Genomic DNA, 21,578 nt, shown 5'->3' with positions numbered 1-21,578 from the left:
ACACCCCTTATCAGTGCCCACTTTGTACTGCAATAGTTGCACAGATCTAATTCACCCCCCTATCCCATCTACAACCCCCTGGTACCGCACAGGATAGCTGGAGTTGCTAGGAGGGACAGCTCTGTCAGCGTCTGTGTACAGGAACTGCAGGCAGGAAAAATGTCGCTGTACGCTGCTGGGTCCGCTCTGAGGAGAAGCTCCGCCCCTTGAAGATGGCGCGTCTACCCGCACAAATTCTTTATACTGGCCTGAGGACTCTGTCGCAAGGCGGGGGATTCCGTCCCCTGTTGAGCATCTGAGTATGGAGGTTTGTGATGCTAGCCTGGGGATTCAGTCTCCGGTTAGCGTCTGTGACCAGTGTAGGGTATTAAGACGCTGGCTCAGGACGCCCCTCAAAGCGCACAACACTGTGTGCCGCTGAGCCTTCCCGAAGCGCAGCTGCTCAGAGCTGCGCTCCTACCCTTGTGCCGCCATATCTCGCCTCTTCTGATCTTCTGGCTCTGTAAGAGGGTGGCGGCATGCTGCCGGGGTGAGCGATCCCCTGTGGCGGGGAACGTTCAATCCCCTCAGGAGCTCAGTGTCCTGTCAACGGAGATAGTGGCTCAGACCCCGCAGGGCGGACACTACTCCCCCCCCTTAGTCCCTTGAAGCAGGGAGGCTGTTGCCAGCAGCCTCCCTGTAAAATAATAAACTCTAAAATAAACTTTTACTAAAGAAGCTCTGTAGAGCTCCCGTAGCTGTGACCGGCTCCTCCGGGCACATTTTCTAAACTGGGTCTGGTAGGAGGGGCATAGAGGGAGGAGCCAGCCCATACTCTCAAACTCAAAGTGCCAATAGCTCCCGTCTATATCCCATGGTACTAATGTGGACCCCAGCATCCTCTAGGACGTAAGAGAAATGTAGTTATTTTTAAAAAATATGAATGAAAATAAAAACAAAATGATAAACCCGAAATGGTGACCACCTCCAGCCACCCACCAAGCCCGAACAATACAAAAAGTTATAAAATACTGAGTATGGCCTATGTCATAACAAAAAGAGTACAGTATATATAAACAAGTATATTTGAGATCGATAGTCTGAAGGTGTGTACCTACCAGACAATATTTTAAATGATGTGAACGATAACGACACATCATTAGCGATATCGTCCAGTTTGTAGGCACTACATAGCTAACAATGTGCACTCCCGCGGGTCATTAACGATATTGCCTATCGCCCGAACATGGCGGTCAATCCTGAAGATAACGTCAGAAACTGCATGTTCCGGGATGTGGCAGGATGATGTCACTAAACTATATCATTCAGTGTGTATGAACTATGTTGTTTGCCCGGGAGTTCAAGAGTAAAACACTGACAATAAAGCTCATGGAGCACCTTAAGGTATTGTAAATAATTGTCCAATAAACTTGAGAGAAACCTCAATCACTGAGTATCACAGTGATTTCCACAGCAGAGCTACAAAAATGTACGCTCTATTATTTACCATATCCAATTAAAAGTAAAAAAAAAAACCCACAATGAAATATAAAAATTTGACATACAGTATATGAAATCTGCACAGGACAACCAATACTGATGCTGTATACCCATGATCTCTGGGTTCCTACCTGCATTCCAGCCAGTGCATTCTGGGCTAATTTGATATTCTTTGATTCCAAAGCAAGTTGAAGGGGAAGAAGGCACTTTTCCCTGGAAAAAAAGAACAGTGGAAACAGCAAGATTAATCTAAATCTCCCAAAGGATAGCAAAAAGAATAAACCTTATAAAGTATGGACTTAAATCAGGTTTGGATCATTAGGCCGACCAGTATTAGATCGACAGCCAATAGTTCGACTCCATATGGGCGACATGCACATGGTCGACAGGGACAAAAGTGTCAATTGGTCGACATGTTATGCTGGCCATACACTAGGACGACTCGCGTTAGTTGTTCGTTGACCCCCCCTTTCCCGCCAGCTCCCCGGCGTACGATATATTGTACAGTGATTTTGCACTGTATGATCTATCGTTCGTCCTACAATGGACCCCTATACGGATGGACTGATCATATGTGCAGTACGTATGATCAGCTGATGAGACGTGCGACCCGCGGGCCCACGCACTGCATCGTAATCGCACTCAAAACATGCACGATGTGCATACGATGGGTCGATTGACACGTCAATATCGTGTATTCATACTCAATATTTATTTGAGGGGTGCCCGAAGGCAATCTCACTGCACCCTCTAAAACGTATTATTATTTAATACGGTTTTTGTTCTTAATTTTTTTTTATGTTTACTTACTGCTGCTGCCCAGCAGTGTACTTATTGGAAGGGAGGCGAAGTTGCTTGTTCTAGAGAATCTGGAAGCATTGCCACGCCTGCTGTAGCAGCACTGGTGGTGCACGGATGATGGATGTGGTACTGTATAAGCACAATCAGAGCGCGTCCGTCAGCCGAGATGCCCCAGTGCCGCTACTGCATGCACAGCCACACTCCCGGATTCTGTAGAACAAGCAACTCCTCCACCCTCCCGTTAGGTACACTGCAGGCTCCCTAACACACTGCGGCAGCAGTAAGTAAAAAACAAAAACAAAAAACATGTTTTTTTAGAGAGTGCAGTAGATGAATCTCCTGCACCCTCTATAGTTATGCCACTGGTCAGGATATTGAAAGATTGGGGCCCTGGGTTTCTTATTGCCAAGCTTCATTCAGCTATATAATAAGTTGTTTCATGTATATTTCAGAGGTCACTCAGTTTAATTAGCTCATAACAAGTAGGATCATTTACGTACAATACCATCATATTTGGTACACATAGGAGCAGATTCAAAATTGGATACAAAGCCAAAAACAGAGTTTGTTGGTAAAACCATGTTGCACAACGTGGGGTTGGGGGGTGGGGTTTGAAAATGTGCAGAGAGCAGGTCTGCCATCAGAAATGATGGGGCCCAGGACTGAACCTCACAAGGCTGGCCCCTCCCCACCCACCACCACACACTGTTCCAAACCCCCCCCCCCCCCCCCCCCCACACCCCCAACCTCACCACCCCTTCATTCCCCAAATTTAGCCTTTTGAGGGATTAAGTTTGGAAAAATGGTTGTAGTCAGGATCAGGAGGCTAGGTCTGATGCCTGCCTGCACATCGGCAGGCAGCCACGGAGGGACGGAGCCGCTGTCATATTCTTAGTACTGAGCCGGCTATGAGCCATTGGAGCTCACGGAGAGGCAGCTAATCAGGAGCTACCACTCAGTCGGGGCGCGGGACTGGAGTACCCACCGTCCCCGCTTAATTGCGGGCCTGGCAGAGAAATTGAGGTTTAGGAGGGGCCTAGCTCAAATCTAAATTGCTGTGCAAAAATACAGCTGCCCTGCTTTTGGGGCTACATGTAAAAGCAGCCAGTGTTTACCCTGCATGCAATAACAACAACAAAAATTTCTACATAAAACAATACATTCTAAAATGGAATTCTATTTCACAAAATATTTGATGAATTCTGTTGGCTGCAGTACTGCAGACAGCTGGAGTGAGGAAAAGGACAACTTTATATTCATCAGTGGAAGTTTCAGCGCTCTCCTAATCCCAGACCAAATGGGATGCAGTTAAAAAATACTGGCTGTCGGGATCCTGGCGTTCAGGATACAGATGACAAAATCCTGACAATGCTGCCAGCCGGAATCCTGGCGCACCAGGGCTATTCCCACTCGTGGATATCCACAACACCCATAGAGTGGGAATAGATCCTATGGGGAGTGCAGCGAGCCAACAAGCCCACAATGGGACTCTTAGCGCTCGCCCTGCTGCCGGCATTCTGGTGGGTGGGATGCCGCTGTCTGGATATTGACAGTTGGAATCCTGTCTGTCGGTATTACGTATGTAATCCGACCAAATAGCAGCTTACTTTTATGCTACTTTGACAATAATGAAAAAGTGGATTAACCACTTGCCTGGCATGGTCGCATCAGATGCGACCATGCCTGCAAGTGCTCTATCTGACCTGGTCGCACGGGATGCGACCAGTCAGATAGGGAGTGTTAGCAGCGGCAGGGAAGAGAAACTTCCCTCCGCTGCTGCTGTCACCCTGCACTCTCCCCGTGTCTGCCGTGCTGCCGATCACTGCTGATCGATTAGCACGGCAGGATCTGTCCCCTCCAGCGGCTGCAGACAATGGCAGCCGCTGGGGAGTGTAAATAAACCCTCCCTGGCTGCCCCCAGACCCCCCCTGCATACCTCAAGGCTGTCTCGGCTTTCAAAATGAAAGCCGCGATGGTCGCGATGTTCCCGATGGTCACGATGTTCCCGATCGATGTTTCGATGTTTGTGGGGAATATTTTTTTTCCTTTTTTTTTTTTTTTTTTTTTTTTTTTTTTTACTAAAATCATTTGGGATAGGGATAAATTCATATTCTTCACCTAATTCACTCAAAAAAAAAACGACAATTTCGGAGCATTTTTTTGCGAAATAAATAGTCAGTAAGTGGTTAAAAGCACTTTATCAAAATGCTATGTAAACATCTTAATTTTAAACAAACCATTCCTAAAAAACTGAAGCTGTAAAAGAAATGAGCACATGCAGACCGGGCAGATATCGGCTATGAAAGCTGTATATGGCATACGGATATGGGAAATTCATATTCTGTGCTAAATGGAGACAATGACCATACCTCAACTGGTAGGGAGGGATCTTGGTTACACCTTCTGAGGCATCCAGCACTTCTGCAGATATTGGAAAAATACATAAAATATTAGTTACAGATATGAGAAGCAAATACTGTGCATGCACCAAACTAGACAAAACATATTATTGCAAAAATGAGGGTGCAAGTCGTTATATTGTATGTACAGAGAGGTCATAATGGCCAACATCTCCATATAGGTTTATCATTCATCAGCAACGACCAATGCCAGTGATGGAAGCACACAAAGAAGATTACATGGTTGGGAGCCATTAAACTGTCCAGGAGAGGGCTTGTTGGTACATGTATTTCACCAAGGGTATGGGTCATTAGGTCGACCACTATTGGTCGACATGCACTAGGTCGACATGGTCAATAGGTCGACGTGAACAAGGTCGACATGGAGAAAGGGCAACATGAGTTTTTTTTTTTTTACTCAGTGCTGGTTTACATTTTGCATAATATGGGGTACAGAGAAAAAAAAAAAAAAAAAAGATGTGGCAGTGGGGTTTAAAATGGGAGGGGATGTCGTTGCCTAGCGATCGCCTCTGCCTGACTGCCAGGCAGAGGCGGTCACTGGGCAGGAGGTGGCGGCACGGCGGCGCTGGCGCTATTTTGTGGGCGTGGTCAAACCAAAGCAGGCGTGGCTGGACCGTGCGGGGGGGCAGGCCACAGCGGCTGCGTGACGTCACACGCAGCCTTTGCGACCCGGGCAGCGACGAGTAGCCCCCAGCCAGCACGCAAAAGCTGCGCTGGCCAGGAGCTACTCCTGCAGTGCAAAAGCATCGCCGCTATGCGAGGCTTTTGTACTTCTGCGGGGCTACGATCAGGTCTGAATTTGGCTCATTGTACGATATAATATGTCCAATAAATATTTGACTTTACGAAAGAACTGTGTCAAGTTACAAATTTTTTTTATCAAGTGAAAGTCACTGCACACAAGCCAAAATGCTGCTGTTGAGTGGGGTTTAAAGCAGATATACATTGCCAACAGCTTGGCTCCTCAGTTATCCAAATTGCCTACTATTACAGGGGCTAACACAGCAGAAACTCGCACCTTATAGTCGTCCCAATAACAACACCTTGCAGTTTATAGTTAGGGTATATGGAGATTTATTTGTTAGACAGCATATATGGCTATGTGCTGTATGAATAATAAAGTGGCATTACATGATAGTGATACTGCCATTTTTACCTGGAGTATATAGTCAATGGAGCTTGGCAGGTAGGAGAGAATACAGTTATGTTGGTGATGAGAAATGTAGTAATTGTGCATAAAGGGAATTGGGTTAGGAATTGAAAGGGGATATCACACACAAAAACGAAAAGTAACATATACAATGGCTTTTTCACATTATGCCGTGTTACGGCACAGAACCATGATGGGTTTGACTGATGTTTATCCCACTTACAAACACAAAGGGAATGTAATAGTACCGCAAATGCCGGATCCCACCCGGTAAGAGAAACGTGTCTTTACCGGTTGGGATCCAGCATTTGCTCTGCTTTTGTTGGTTTTCCGACCCGGTTGCCATAGCAGCGGGGGGCGCAGCAGCAGCAGGGCGGGGTTGGAGGCGGCGCTGGGAGATGAGCTAATCTCCTGCGCCGCCTCTCCCTATGCTGTGAATGGGAACCGTGTCGCATCGACGCGGCTCCCATTCACACTGTCCTGACCCGGTATTCAACCCGGGTATAATCCTTCTTTTATACCGGGTTGAATTACCGGGTCAGGCGACCCGCTAATTCGCCGAAAGTGCTTCCACATCGCACACTGACCCGTGTCGACACGGCAATATGCCGTGTCGATACCGGGTTATTTGTGTGATGTGAAAGGGGTATAATAGTCTGCGAGAAGCAGGAAGTACCCAACTATGCGCAAGCTCTCCTGTTTTTGTTTTTTTAAACGGCAATCATTTACATGATTGCTGCTTTAAAAAAACCTGGAGAAATCCCACAAAGTCTCGCACTTCCTGCATCTTGCAGGGTATTACATTCCCCCCAAAGAACTTGATAATGTACGCAAAACAATGCAATCCAACAATGTCAAACTTATTTACAACTAACTTAAATAAGTGATTGCATGATGCACATCTAGAACACTGGTATTTGAGCTCAATCTTCTTAGCAAAATGGCTAATGTTCCATAGAGGTGATCGTTGGTGGACAGCAATTTTTAGATATAAAAAAAAAAAAACAATACAATAGTTTCTGCGCACTTATATAAACCAAAGAACCTGGTTAATGTAGTCATGAAGAGTTTTTCCTTTAGATATATTAATTCAAGTCAGTCTGCACAGCAAAACACTTTGTCATAATATCATCCTGATTCTCCAGATGTCTCGGTCTCAAATACACTTGATCCGCTGGCTACACCTTTGTCTATTAGCTTTCAAATTGGGTACACGATAGACAAATGGTAGGAGATCATAGTGTGCCTCGCTCCAACAGACAAATGGTAGGAGATCATAGTGTGCCTCGCTCCGATAGACAAATGGTAGGAGATCACAGTGTGCCTCGCTCCGGGTTACTATTCCCAATGGTAGTACACGTAGATGGTAAAGTATGAAGAGGTTGAAAATAAAAAAATGTTTTAAAAAAAAACCTTGTTACTACCATATGTGTGTCAAGCATTGTCATGTCAACCTTTTGACCCTTTCGACCTGTCAACCCTGTCAATCTAATGCATGTCTGCCATTAGTGGTAAACCTATTGACTGTAGACCTTTTTAGTGTAGATCTATAGTCCGGATACCAAACCGAAGAGTACCATTGCTCAGATACTTCCCCTTCCCTCTGAATGGTAGGGACACTTACATTTTTTTGCTCCAATCCCAAAAGCTGCAGCTTCATAATATAACCCGTTATCTCACTCCAAGATTTGATAAATCTCCCCTAAATCCTCAGTTTTTGAGGCTGGCCTGTTCTAGGCAGATTGTTGTTCCATACTGTATGTCCTCCATTTTTTCATGATGGACCTGACTGAGCTTTGGGGTGTATTCAATTGAAATATAATAATTTTACCCCTTTTTCCCGATTGGTACTTTTCAATTACCTCGCCCTGAATCTGCTTGGAATGTTTTTTGGTCTTCATTTTGTAGCCTGTACTGAAAATTCAGTAACTACCCGAGAAGCTTGCAGAGACAGGTATATTTCATGTGACACACCTTTTTAGCACAAAGGTGGCCTCCAATAAACTATTTCTGTGCCTTGTGAAAAACGTTGATTACTTCAGAAGAAATCTAGTAAGTATATACTGTAGCAAGGGGGGGGGGGGGGGGGTAATACCACTGCAATCACTTATTTCAGTGTTTGGTCATTAATCAATAATGAAAAAAAATTTGGGCACATAATGGAGTACTTTGAGGTTAATCCAATTAACTGCGAAGGGGGCAAGTTTCCATTGCAGCAGTGTATAAATGGCGATAACAGAACTGCATTTTGTCCCTCTCGCGGCCCAATCTCATCTATGACTCGCAGATTTTTATACACAGCCCTAAGGGGCTGAAAATAAAATCTACGAGCCTGGCGGTACTACATATGCAAAATTAAAGTCACATTTACTCATGCTGCAATGAACTTGCGAGTAAATGGACTGACCACTATGTGTTGATAAATGGGAACATATTTCAGTTAAATCCATTATGGTTCCATGTTGTAAAACAGCGAAAAGTAAAACAGCCCAAAAGGGGTGAATAACTTTTATAGCCACTGTATAAAACAGGTAAATAATTCAGAGCAAAGCAAAAATGATAATCAAGTTTATATAATATGCAATTTTAAATTATATGTGCAAGACTTGTTATTAAAGCATTATTTTGGGTTATAAAATTATTATATATGTATACACATTCATACATACACACACACACATATATATATATAGATATATACACACACACACACACACACACACACACACACACACACACACACACACAATACTGTATCTCAAATGAAGATAATTCAGTGTGTATACTTTCTTCTTATAAATATCACTGTACCTCTGGTACCCCCTCTCCCATTGAGTAATAATTAAATTTTTCATAATATTTTCTCAGAAAAGCTCACTAATGGGTTAAATGATGGAGGGCATGTATGTAGATGTGTTGTATTGATGGCTAAGGGTTTTTTGAACTCCCAGATGGGAGGTGCATGGGTTACTTCCAAATGTTAAACTTATATTTAAACACGAGAAATAATGAAGATTACACCCCTTTCATACGTACACCAAATACCCAGGTCTTTCCCAGGGCTTGCGGCTCGACCCGGATCTTGGCAATTTATGAACAGACTTGACCCAGGTTGAGTGACCAAGGTCTGCAACCCTGTTCAGTACCAGGGTTGTTCCCGGTACGGACCTAGGTCGTCTGTAGCATGAACGTCATTACCTACGAGATTCATAAAAATAAGCTGTAATGTAACCAATAAGCCACAATTTGGCACTACCAAAAAGTGCTTCTAATTGATATATATTTATATATTTTTTAACTACTGAAATTAAGCTTTCTATCCTCTTGACAAATAGCAGGGACATATGCATCTGTCCTCACAGGCACATTTTTACACGCGTTTTCAAAACAGCCCTAAGAAGTACTAGGTATTTAATAGTGTTCCCAGCAGAATGGGAGTAGGGCGCTGACGTGCAGGGAGGGCTTCTCTGAGAGTGCCATAGGTGTGCACCCTCCCGAAAAGGGGGCATGGCCGAGCAGGGGGCACAGTCCCATCAGTGTTACTCTTGGCGGAGTGCCCAGCACTTACGGAGGTGCTGGGCTTCCTCCAAGCTCTCCCCTCCAATATGAATAGATGCCGCGCACATGCACACAGAATCAATTCGCCGGCGGCAATCGGAAACAGCAACCTGTGGGTGGGGATGGCACGAGGCAGGCTGTTTTAGCAGAGCGCCGCGATTAGGGCAGGGCACAGCGACCTGTAAAAACAGCCTAGTGTGAACCGTATTTAAAGACTCAAAAAGATTGCCATGAGAGCGCCCAATGTAAAAAGGTACTATAGAAATTGGTACGCATTTATAATCACCAGAATGCTTGCTACATATCCAACGAATATCCAGCATACAGTACACAGAGGATACTGAAGGCCTTTTACCAGTGTTTGCATACAGCATTCTTTCCAGCAAACCCAAAAGATTGTTTATTTGATTCTGTGAGGGGAATTCTGTCTTACATTAATGTGGGTTTCCATGGGAGAAATCATGTTTTTTTTGGTTAGCACATCCAGACTAGGTGAAAAGTGGGGGGGGGGGGGGAATCTTTATCGTTATGTAAACATACCAGGACATAGTGGTGGATCACTAGTACATCCCTCCCAATTAGTAATAAGGGTATGTATTTAGAGATTTTTAAATAGTAAAATATGGGCACTAAAAACATTATTATTATTATTATTTATTATTTTTTAATCGTACAAAAATACACACAAAATATCACTACAGGTACTGAGACATTTTAATGTATAACTACTTTTATTTGCTGAAATACATGTTAGCTACCATGTTTCCATCAGTTAAAAAAAACATTCAACCTCACTGTCTTGTTATATTTTGGGTTTCAGGGTGATTTTAACATTACTTCATGCACTTCACATAGGTCAGACACTGCAATGTTAAAACACAACAGTACCAGGGGTGTGGTATGAGTTGCTGGCGGCCGGGTTCCCGACACGGGATCCCGACCGCCAGCTAAGCGCGCCACGCTATCTAGTCTCCCTCCAGGGGGGTCGTGGACCCCCAAGAGGGAGAAAAGGTGTCGGTATGCCGGGTGTCGGGATTCCGGCGTCTGTATACTGTGCGTCGGGATCCCAACAACCGGTATACTGAATACTACCCCAGTGCCACAATTGACTTGATGTTTGTAATGGATTTGCACAGCTATCAGGAGCGCACATCATGAAAATATTCTGGAGAACGCAAGTTACATTAACGCAGCACATCAAACTACAGAGTACTCGGCTTACTGAATTTGGCCCCCAATACAGCATACTGTTTAGATTGCTGAAATAATAGTTGCTCTATATTTTGACATAGTGTCAATAAAAAAGACTTCATTGACATCAAAATAAAAATAAAAACATACTTTACCTTATAATTGTAAACTTTTCATGCCTTCCCTTTGGGAGATGTGATGGGTAGTTATGTGAAGTCAGAGGCAGTCAGGACATAATAACACAACTAGTTAACTATTACAAGGATGCAAAAATGCTTTACAGAATGTTATTTTAGTCTGGATTTAAAAAAATATTTAGAATTAAAAATATTGTCACATCAGACTTGTGACTTTATTTTCTTAGTTTTCTAAAAACAAACCGCACATGGCATGATAATAACTAGTCCCAAGGCACTAGTTAATGTGGATTTCTGCTCGCACCCTTAAGCCGGGAGCCACATCTCCCCAATGCTAACTGAATCGCCCCCTAAATCTGGTTTACCATTTCGCATGTAATACCAGTAATGGTCACTTACCAAACATTGAAAAAGAAAATAATTTATCAAATAAAATTGAAATGATATAGATATGGCTTGGTACCATGAATGCAGGGAGAAAAAGTGGCATACCGCCCTGCAAAATCATCAACCAGTACCAAACCATGCCAGGCTGGACTCCTCACATGATTACAGGGAGACCTGAAAACATGGGATCTTACTCCTCTACAAAGCCATCCATTTCTCATTGGACTTCATCTGCAAGTACCCCATATACCTAACAACAAACCAAAATCTTATTTTAGCTCTGAATTCACCATGCACAATATGGGATATTGCAGGCAGTGACTGTGAGTTCCTAGACACTGTACACTTTTCTCTTACGTCCTAGAGGATGCTGGGGTCCACATTAGTATCACGGGGTATAGACGGGTCCCTAGGGAGCCATGGGCACTTTAAGAGTTTAATAGTGTGGGCTGGCTCCTCCCTCTATGCCCCTCCTACCAAACTCAGTTTAGAAAATGTGCCCGGTGGAGCCGGTCACAGCTAGGGGAGCTCCTAGGAGTTTTATTGTTTTTAAAGAGTTAGGTACAGGGAGGCAGCTGGCAACAACCTCCCTGCTTCGTGGGACTTCGGGGGGGAAGGATCCAACCCTAGAGATTAATGGCTCCTATCTTCGCTGACAGGACACTGAGCTCCTGTGGGTGATGAACGCAAGCCCACGAGGCGACCACTCACTACCGCAGAACGGCCGCCACGCCCTAACAGAGCCAGAAGATGGAGTGGTGAGTATGAGGCCGACGCCCCAGTAAGCGGGTCGCCCCTGAGCCAGCGCACAGACCATACACTGGTATACAGGGGCTAACTGGGGCTTATCCCGCTGTTAGCAACCACATTTACCTCAGGCCAATATAATCTCAGCAGCGGGAAGATGCACCATTACAGGGGGCGGGACTTCTTCCTCAGAGCAGATCCAGCACTCACTAGCGCCATTTTCTTCCTGCAGATCACACTACAGAGATGCTGACAGGGAGCGCTGCCCTCCACTTAACTCCAGATATCCCCTGAGTCAGCGCTGTGTGGCTGACTCCTTATACTCTGTGTCTCTCTGAAGGTACTCTGGGGGGAAACTGTGTCTACGTGTGTGTGTGTGTGTGTGTGTGTGTGTGTGTGTGTTGATATATCTCACATTACCTTGTGCTGCAGAGTGTGTATTAGAGGGTGTTTCTACCAGCGGAGAAAGCATTGGTGATACAAACAATGGTCCGTGATGTCCTGAAGCCAGCCCGGGTGTCAGTTCATCAGTGCATTCGCCTTCTGGGAAAGATGGTTGCCTCCTACGAGGCTCTACAGTACGGAAGATTTCATGCACAGTTCTTCCAACTGGATCTCCTGGACAAATGGTCGGGTTCTCATCTTCGCATGCACCGGAGGATACGTCTGTCACCGAAAGCCAGAATCTCGTTCCTCTGGTGGCTGCAAACTTCTCACCTACTAGAGGGCTGCAAGTTCGGTATTCAGAATTGGATACTTCTAACCACGGATGCAAGTCTCAGAGGTTGGGGTGCAGTAGCCCAAGGGGAAAACTTCCAAGGAAGGTGGTCAGGTCTGGAATCTATCCTCCCGATAAACATTCTGGAACTAAGGGCCGTGTACAACGATCTTCTACAGGCGGCACATCTTCTAAAAGATCAGGCCATTCAAGTTAAGTCGGACAATGTAATGACAGTGGCCTACACAAACCGACAGGGCGGAACGAAGAGCAGGGCTGCAATGTCAGATGTGACAAGACTCATCCTCTGGGCAGAAAAACACGTGGTGGCGCTGTCAGCAATCTTCATTCCGGGAGTGGACAACTGGGAAGCGGACTTCCTCAGCAGACACGATCTCCATCCAGGAGAGTGGGGCCTCCACCCGGAGGTGTTCGCGGAGGTGACAGGTCTTTGGGGTGTACCTCAAATAGACATGATGGCCTCCCGCCTCAACAAGAAGCTTCGGAGGTACTGTTCCAGGTCGAGAGACCCACAGGCAGTGGCGGTGGACGCGCTGGTGACTCCGTGGGTGTACAAGTCAGTGTATGTGTTCCCTCCACTTTCACTCATCCCAAGGATTCTAAAACTAATAAAAAGAACAAGAGTTCAGGCGATCCTCATTGCTCCGGACTGAGCAAGAAGAGCTTGGTACGCAGATTTTCTGGAGTTACTGCTGGAAGATCCAAGGCCTCTTCCTCTTCGCGAGGACCTTCTGCAACAGGGGCCGTTCGCTTATCAAGACTTACCACGGCTATGTTTGACGGCATGGAGGTTGAACACCAGATCTTAGCTCGGAAGGGTATTCCGAACAAGGTTATTCCTACCCCGATACGGGCTAGGAAAGGAATAACGTCTAAACATTACCATCGAATTTGTAAAAAGTACGTGTCTTGGTGTGAATCCAAGAAGTTTCCTACGGTGGAGTTTCAACTAGGGCGGTTTCTCCTTTTTCTGCAAGCAGGTGTGGATGTGGGCCTACGCTTAGGCTCCACAAAAGTCCAGATTTCGGCCTTGTCCATTTTCTTCCAGAAACAATTGGCTGCCCTCCCTGAGGTTCAGACATTCTTGAAAGGGGTTCTGCACATCCAGCCTCCCTTTGTACCTCCTACGGCACCTTGGGATCTTAATGTGGTGCTGCAGTTCCTGCAGTCGGATTGGTTTGAGCCTTTACAGGAGGTTGATGTCAAGTTTCTTACTTGGAAGGCGGTCATACAGTTGGCATTAGTATCTGCTAGACGTGTGTCAGAATTGGGGGCATTGTTCTGCAAAAGCCCCTACTTTATTTTCCATGAAGATAGAGCTGAGCTCAGGACGCGTCAGCAATTTCTTCCGAAGGTTGTATCGGCCTTTCATATCAACCAACCTATTGTGGCTACTGACTCCTCAATTACCTCAAAGTCCTTGGATGTTGTGAGAGCTTTGAAGATTTATGTGAAGAGAACTTCTTGTCACAGAAAATCGGACGTACTGTTTGTCCTTTATGATCCTAACAAGGTTGGGTGGACTGCTTCTAAGCAGACAATTTCTTGCTTGATCAGGTGTACTATCCAGCATGCTTATTCTAAAGCAGGCTTGCTGTGTCCAAAATCCGTTAAAGCCCACTCTACCCGTAAAGTGGGTTCTTCCTGGGCGGCCCCCCGGGGTGTCTCGGCTTTACAACTTGCAGAGCGGCTACTTGGTCAGGTTCGAACACGTTTGCTAAGTTCTACAAGTTCGATACTTTGGCCTCTGAGGACCTAAAGTTTGGTCAATCGGTTCTGCAGGAGCCTCCGCGCCATCCCGCCCATACTGGGAGCTTTGGTACATCCCCATGGTACTAATGCGGACCCCAGCATCCTCTAGGTTGTAGGAGAAAATAAGATTTTAAACCTACCGGTAAATCTTTTTCTCCTAGTCCGTAGAGGATGCTGGGGACTCCGTAAGGACCATGGGGTATAGACAGGCTCCGCAGGAGACATGGGCACTATAAAGAACTTTAGAATGGGTGTGCACTGGCTCCTCCCTCTATGCCCCTCCTCCAGACCTCAGTTAGAGAAACTGTGCCCAGAGGAGATGGACAATATGAGGAAAGGATTTTGTTAATCTAAGGGCAAGATTCATACCAGCCCACACCATCCACACCGTATAACCTGGAATATACGAACCAGTCAACAGTATGAAACAAAACAGCATCAGCCAAAGACTGATCAAAACTGTAACATAACCCTTATGTAAGCAATAATTAGATACAAGTCTTGCAGAATTCAGTCCGCACTGGGACAGGCGCCCAGCATCCTCTACGGACTAGGAGAAAAAGATTTACCGGTAGGTTTAAAATCTTAATTTTCTCTAACGTCCTACAGGATGCTGGGGACTCCAAAAGGACCATGGGGATTATACCAAAGCTCCAGACCGGGCGGGAGAGTGCGGATGACTCTGCAGCACCGATTGAGCAAACATTAGGTCCTCCTCAGCCAAGGTATCAAACTTGCAGAATTTAGCAAAAGTGTTTGAACCCGACCAAGTTGCCACTCGGCAAAGCTGTAATGCCGAGACGACTCGGGCAGCCACCCAAGAAGAGCCCACCTTCCTAGTGGAATGGGCCTTAACCGAATTTGGTAACGGCAATCCAGCCGTAGAATGAGCCTGCTGAATCATGTTACAGATCCAGCGAGCAATAGTCTGCTTAGAAGCAGGAGCGCCAACCTTGTTGGCTGCATACAGGACAAACAGAGCCTCTGTTTTCCTAACCCGAGCCATCCTGGCTACATAAATTTTCAAGGCCCTGACTACATCAAGGGACTTGGAATCCTCCAAGTCCCCCGTAGCCACAGGCACCACAATAGGTTGGTTCATATGAAACAATGAAACCACCTTAGGCAAAAATTGAGGACGAGTCCGCAATTCTGCTCTGTCCACATGGAAAATCAGATAGGGGCTTTTGTGAGACAAAGCCGCCAATTCAGACACCCGCCTTGCAGATGCCAAGGCCAACAACATGACCACCTTCCAAGTGAGAAATTTAAATTCCACTGTTTGAAGAGGCTCAAACCAGTGAGATTTCAGGAACTGTAACACCACGGTAAGGTCCCATGGTGCCACTGGAGGCACAAAAGGAGGCTGGATGTGCAGCACTCCCTTTACAAAAGTCTGGACTTCTGGGAGAGAAGCCAATTCCTTCTGAAAGAAAATTGATAGGGTCGAAATCTGTACCTTAATGGAGCCTAATTTTAGGCCCATATCCACTCCTGTCTGTAGAAAGTGGAGAAAACGGCCCAGATGGAAATCTTCCGCCGGAGCATTCTTGGCTTCACACCAAGATACATACTTTCTCCAGATACGGTGATAATGCTTCGCCGTCACCTCCTTCCTAGCCCTTATAAGAGTAGGGATGACTTCTTCCGGAATGCCTGTCCCAGCTAGGATTCGGCGTTCAACCGCCATGCCGTCAAACGCAACCACGGTAAGTCTTGGAACAGACAGGGCCCCTGTTGCAACAGGTCCTCTCTGAGAGGAAGAGGCCACGGATCTTCTGTGAGCATTTCCTGAAGATCTGAACACCAGGCCCTGTGAGGCCAATCTGGAACAATGAGTATTGTTTGTACACTTTTTCGTCTTATGATTCTCAATATTTTTGAGATGAGTGGAAGAGGAGTGAACACATAGACCGACTGAAACACCCACGGTGTCACCAGGGCGTCCACTGTTACTGCCTGAGGGTCCCTTGACCTGGCACAATACCTCTGAAGCTTCTTGTTGAGGCGTGACGCCATCATGTCTATTTGAGGAAGTCCCCAATGACTTGTTATCTCTGCAAAAACTTCTTGATGAAGTCCCCACTCTCCTGGATGGAGATCGTGTCTGCTGAGGAAGTCTGCTTCTCAGTTGTCCACTCCCAGAATGAAGACTGCTGTCAAAGCGCTTACATGATTTTCCGCCCAGCGAAGAATCCTGGTGGCTTCCGCCATCGCCACTCTGCTTCTTGTTCCGCCTTGGCGGTTTACACGAGATACGGCTGTGACGTTGTCTGACAATCAGAACCAGTAGGTCGCGAAAAAGATTCTCCGCCTGACGCAGGCCGTTGTATATGGCCCTCAATTCCAGTACGTTGATGTGCAGACAAGCCTCCTGGCTTGACCATAGTCCCTGGAAGTTTCTTCCTTGTGTGACTGCTCCCCATCCTTGGAGGCTCGCGTCCGTGGTCACTAGAACCCAGTCCTGAATGCCAAACCTGCGACCCTCTAGAAGGTGAGCACTCTGTAGCCACCACAGGAGAGACACCCTGGTCCTGGGGGACAGGCTGATTTTTTGATGAATGTGTAGATGGGACCCGGACCACTTGTCCAGAAGGTCCCACTGAAAAGTCCTCGCATGAAACCTGCCGAAGGGAATGGCCTCGTAGGACGCCACCATTTTCCCCAGTACTAGAGTGCATTGATGGACCGACACACTTTTCGGTTTCAACAGGTCTCTGACCAAGTTCTGGAGTTCCTGGGCTTCCGTGTCCAGAATCATGCCCAAGAAAGTCAACAGAGTCGTTGGAACCAACTGTGACTTTGGTAGATTGAGAATCCAGCCGTGTTGCTGCAGCACTCTTAGGGAGAGCGACACGCTTTGCAGCAACTGTTCTCTCGATCTCGCTTTTATCAGGAGATCGTCCAAGTACGGGATAGCTGTGACTCCCTGCCTGCGCAGGAGCACCATCATTTCCGCCATTATCTTGGTGAAAATCCTCGGGGCCGTGGAAAGCCCAAACGGCAACGTCTGAAACTGGTAATGACAGTCCTGTACCGCGAATCTCAGGTACGCCTGATGAGGAGGATATATGGGGACGTGAAGGTATGCATCCTTTATGTCTAGTGACACCATAAAATCCTCCCCTTCTAGGCTGGCGATAACCGCCCTGAGCAATTCCATCTTGAATTTGAACCTTTTCAAGTATAGGTTTAGGGATTTTAAATTCAGAATGGGTCTGACGAGCCATCCGGCTTCGGGACCACAAACAGGGTTGAATAGTACCCCTTCCCCTGTTGAAGTAGGGGAACCTTGACAACCACTTGTTGATGACACAGTTTTTGAATTGCAGCTAAAACTATCTCCCTTTCTGGGGAGGAAGCTGGTAAGGCCGATTTGAAAAACCGGCGAGGAGGCACGTCTTCGAATTCCAGCTTGTAACCCTGGGATACAATTTCCATTGCCCAGGGATCCACCTCTGATTGAATCCAGACATGGCTGAAGAGTCGAAGACGTGCCCCCACCGGGGCGGACTCCCTCAGCGGAGCCCCAGCGTCATGCGGTGGATTTAGTAGAAGCCGGGGAGGACTTCTGCTCCTGGGAACTAGCCGTAGCCGGCCGTTTTTTCCCTCTACCCTTACCTCTGGCGAGGAAGGAAGAGCCCCGACCTCTTCTGGACTTATGCGACCGAAAGGACTGCATCTGATATTGTGGCGTTTTCTTTTGCTGTGAGGAAACATAAGGTAAAAAAGTAGATTTACCTGCAGTAGCTGTGGAAACCAGTTCCGTGAGACCTTCCCCAAATAAGTCCTCACCTTTGTAAGGCAAAACCTCCATATGCCTCTTTGAGTCGGCATCACCCGGGTATTGGCGGGTCCACATGGCTCGCCTAGCAGAAATCGCCATGGCGTTGGCTCTCGAACCCAGCAGGCCAACGTCTCTCTGAGCATCTCTCATATATAGAACTGCGTCTTTAATGTGACCCAAGGTCAATAAAATGGTATCCCTATCCAGGGTATCAATGTCAGCTGACAAGGTATCCGTCCAAGCCACCACAGCACTACAAACCCAAGCCGACGCTATTGTCGGTCTGAGCAAGGCACCCGTATGTGTATAAATTGACTTCAAGGTAGTTTCCTGCCTGCGATCAGCAGGATCCCTGAGGGCTGCCGTATCTGGAGACGGCAGCGCCACCTTTTTGGACAAGCGCGTTAACGCCTTGTCCACCCTGGGCGAGGATTCCCACCGTACCCTGTCCTTTGCCGGGAAAGGATACACCATAAGAATTCTCTTGGGAATCTGCAGTTTCTTATCTGGAGTTTCCCAAGCTCTTTCAAATAACTCATTCAGCTCATGAGATGGGGGAAAGTTACCTCAGGCTTCTTTTCCTTAAACATGTGTACCCTCGTGTCAGTGACAGAGGGGTCATCTGTGATATGCAAAACATCTTTTATTGCAATAATCATGTAATGAATACTTTTGGCCACCCTTGGGTGTAACCTTGCATCATCGTAGTCGACACTGGAGTCAGAATCCGTGTCGGTATCAGTGTCTGCTACTTGGGACAGTGGGCGTTTCTGAAACCCAGAAGGTCCCTGTGACACAATTAAAGCCATGAATTGACTCCCTGCTTTATCCCTGGACTCTGCTTTGTCCAATCTCTTATGTAATAAAGCCACACTTGCATTTAAAACATTCCACATATCCAACCAGTCAGGTGTCGGCGTTGCCGACGGAGACACCACAATCATCTGCTCTACCTCCTCCCTAGAAGAGCCTTCCGCTTCAGACATGCCGACACACACATACCGACACCCCCACACACTCAGGGAAATAACTATATGGAGACAGTTCCCCAACTGTGTTGCAGCAGAGTAATGACCTTATCCTGGGACAGATTGTCTAATCCATTAATAATATTATCGGACCACTTGACCATTGCCCTGGAAATCCAATCACAAACTATTGTGGGGTGCTGTGCTACGCCCGCTGCTGTCTAAATTGCCTCGAGAGTGGTCTCAATTTTACGGTCAGCCGGCTCTTTTAGGGATATAACCCCTGGCACCGGCAGTACCAACTTCTTAGACAATCGGGACACAGACGTATCTACGGACGGTGGGTTTTCCTATACCTTCCTGTCATCAGCTGGGAGGGGAAAGGTAACTAAAAACGTCTGAGGAATTTCAAATTTCTTATCAGGGTTTAACCATGTGTCCTGGCCAGGGAGATTAACTCTTTAGACACAGGAAAAGTTGCTGAGGTCTTTGGTCTAACATTAAAGTACAACTCCTCATCTGGTTCTGACTCCTGAGTCGGTATGTGAAGAACCTCTCTTACTGCAAAAATGAGGGCCTCCACCCCAGGGGACAGAGAGCCGTCCTCATCCATATCATCCTCCTCCACATCAGGCTGATCAGAGTCAGAATCAGACTGGAGCACCTGTGGCAGTGAGCGTTTATGTGAAACCAACAGAGGGGGCTGAGAAGCCTTTCTGGTATCTGCTGCTTTTGCCGTACAATCAATAGACTGTTTCAACACCTGCCTCTGCCTTTTTGCTGCAGCTAATTCTGAATTAACATTCTGAATCATGCTTTTAAAATTATCCAGCCAGTCAGGTGCCTGTGGACTGTGTCCCTGAGGAGACAAGGAACACTGGCCCTCATTCCGAGTTGTTCGCTCGCAAGCTGCTTTTAGCAGCTTTGCACACGCTAAGCCGCCGCCTACTGGGAGTGAATCTTAGCATAGTAAAATTGCGAACGAAAGATTAGCAGAATTGCGAATAGACACTTCTTAGCAGTTTCTGAGTAGCTCCACACTTACTCGGCAACTGCGATCAGTTCAGTCAGTTTCGTTCCTGGTTTGACGTCACAAACACTCCCAGCGTTCGCCCAGACACTCCCCCGTTTCTTCAGACACTCCCGCGTTTTTCCCAGAAACGGCAGCGTTTTTTCACACACACCCATAAATCGGCCAGTTTCCGCCCAGAAACACCCACTTCCTGTCAATCACATTACGATCACCAGAACGAAGAAAAAAACCTCGTAATGCCGTGAGTAAAATTCCTAACTGCATAGCAAATTTACTTGGCGCAGTCGCAGTGCGAACATTGCGCATGCGCAATTAGCGGAAAATCGCTGCGATGCGAAGAAAATTACCGAGCGAACAACTCGGAATGACCGCCACTGTTCACACATGAGAGACCCCGCTGATGAAGGGGTAGAGTTACAAGCAGCACACATAACCATTTCCACAGACATCTTTAAACACTGTAAAATAGCTCAGTTCACTGTAAAACACCCCCACACAGACCATAGAGCCCCTGGAGTGACACTAAGGAGCGGAGACCAGCACACAGAACACAGCAGCAGTGTGTGAAATGTGTATAATCTGATAAACGTGCAGCGGCGCTACCGCAGCAGTACTCCCCCCTTTCTATGACCCCCTGGCACCAGAACACAGTCTGTAACAGCGTGGGTCCGTGGAGGAGCAGTGTGCATGCAGCCTTGATAATCCGCAGCAGCAGGAAATGGTGCCTTCCCGCCTCTGGTCCCGCTCCGGGAAGCCCCGCCTCTTGCAATGGCGCGCGGTCCCTCACAATATTATCCTGGCCATGAGTAAAATTCACACATATAACAGTACAGACAAGCCCTAAGGGGCAGTGAGCACTGCGGGGCATGAGCCCTAAGCCCGTTTTGTCCACAGCTGGCACCGCAGCTCGTGACCGCTGCGCGACCTGCTGCCAAACAGCACCGGGACCCCAGTGTAACACTCACCACACCACAATCTTCAGCATCTGTTAGAGGTTGGCGGCTAGCTGCTGGCGTGGGCACACATACTAACGATGTGTGATCAGCACCTAAGGAGCTCAGTGTCCTGTCACCTAGGATTACAAACCAATAACCCTCAGGAGGTTGGTTCAGTCCCCCTTCTAAGTCCCACGAAGCAGGAAGCCTGGTTTCCAACCAGGACTACCTGAAAACAATAAACTTAAACAACAATTAAAGGAAACTCTCTGGAGCTCCGGAGAAATGTACCCAGCTCCTAGGACACATTTTTCTAAACTGAGTCTGGTAGGAGAGGCATGGAGGGGAGGAGCCAGCACACACATACACATACTAAAGGTTTTAAAGTGCCAGGCTCCAGTGGACCCGATCTATACCACATGGTACTAAAGTACAGATCCCCAGTATCCACTAGGACGTTAGAGAAACGACGCTTAGCACTACCGAGTCACGCG

At 46.8% G+C, this 21,578-nt stretch overlaps 1 protein-coding gene across 2 annotated transcripts in view; it reads right to left on the bottom strand.

Annotated features, from left to right (window-relative positions):
• Positions 1 to 21,578, bottom strand: part of ARFGEF3 (ARFGEF family member 3) — a 366,510-nt gene that overhangs the window by 302,320 nt on the left and 42,612 nt on the right. For both annotated transcript variants that reach the window (XM_063917418.1, XM_063917419.1), the window contains exons 2-3: positions 4,650 to 4,701; positions 1,611 to 1,692 (exon numbers count right to left, since the gene is read on the bottom strand). In XM_063917418.1, coding sequence (XP_063773488.1) covers positions 1,611 to 1,692; positions 4,650 to 4,701 — 134 coding nt within the window. The remainder of the gene's footprint in view (positions 1 to 1,610; positions 1,693 to 4,649; positions 4,702 to 21,578) is intronic.

This window comes from Pseudophryne corroboree, chromosome 4 (assembly GCF_028390025.1).
Source record: "Pseudophryne corroboree isolate aPseCor3 chromosome 4, aPseCor3.hap2, whole genome shotgun sequence".
In the NCBI taxonomy this organism is placed as follows: Eukaryota; Metazoa; Chordata; class Amphibia; order Anura; family Myobatrachidae; genus Pseudophryne; species Pseudophryne corroboree.
Note: the sequence above shows the minus strand (reverse complement) of the source record. Positions and strands in the feature narration are given on the sequence as shown.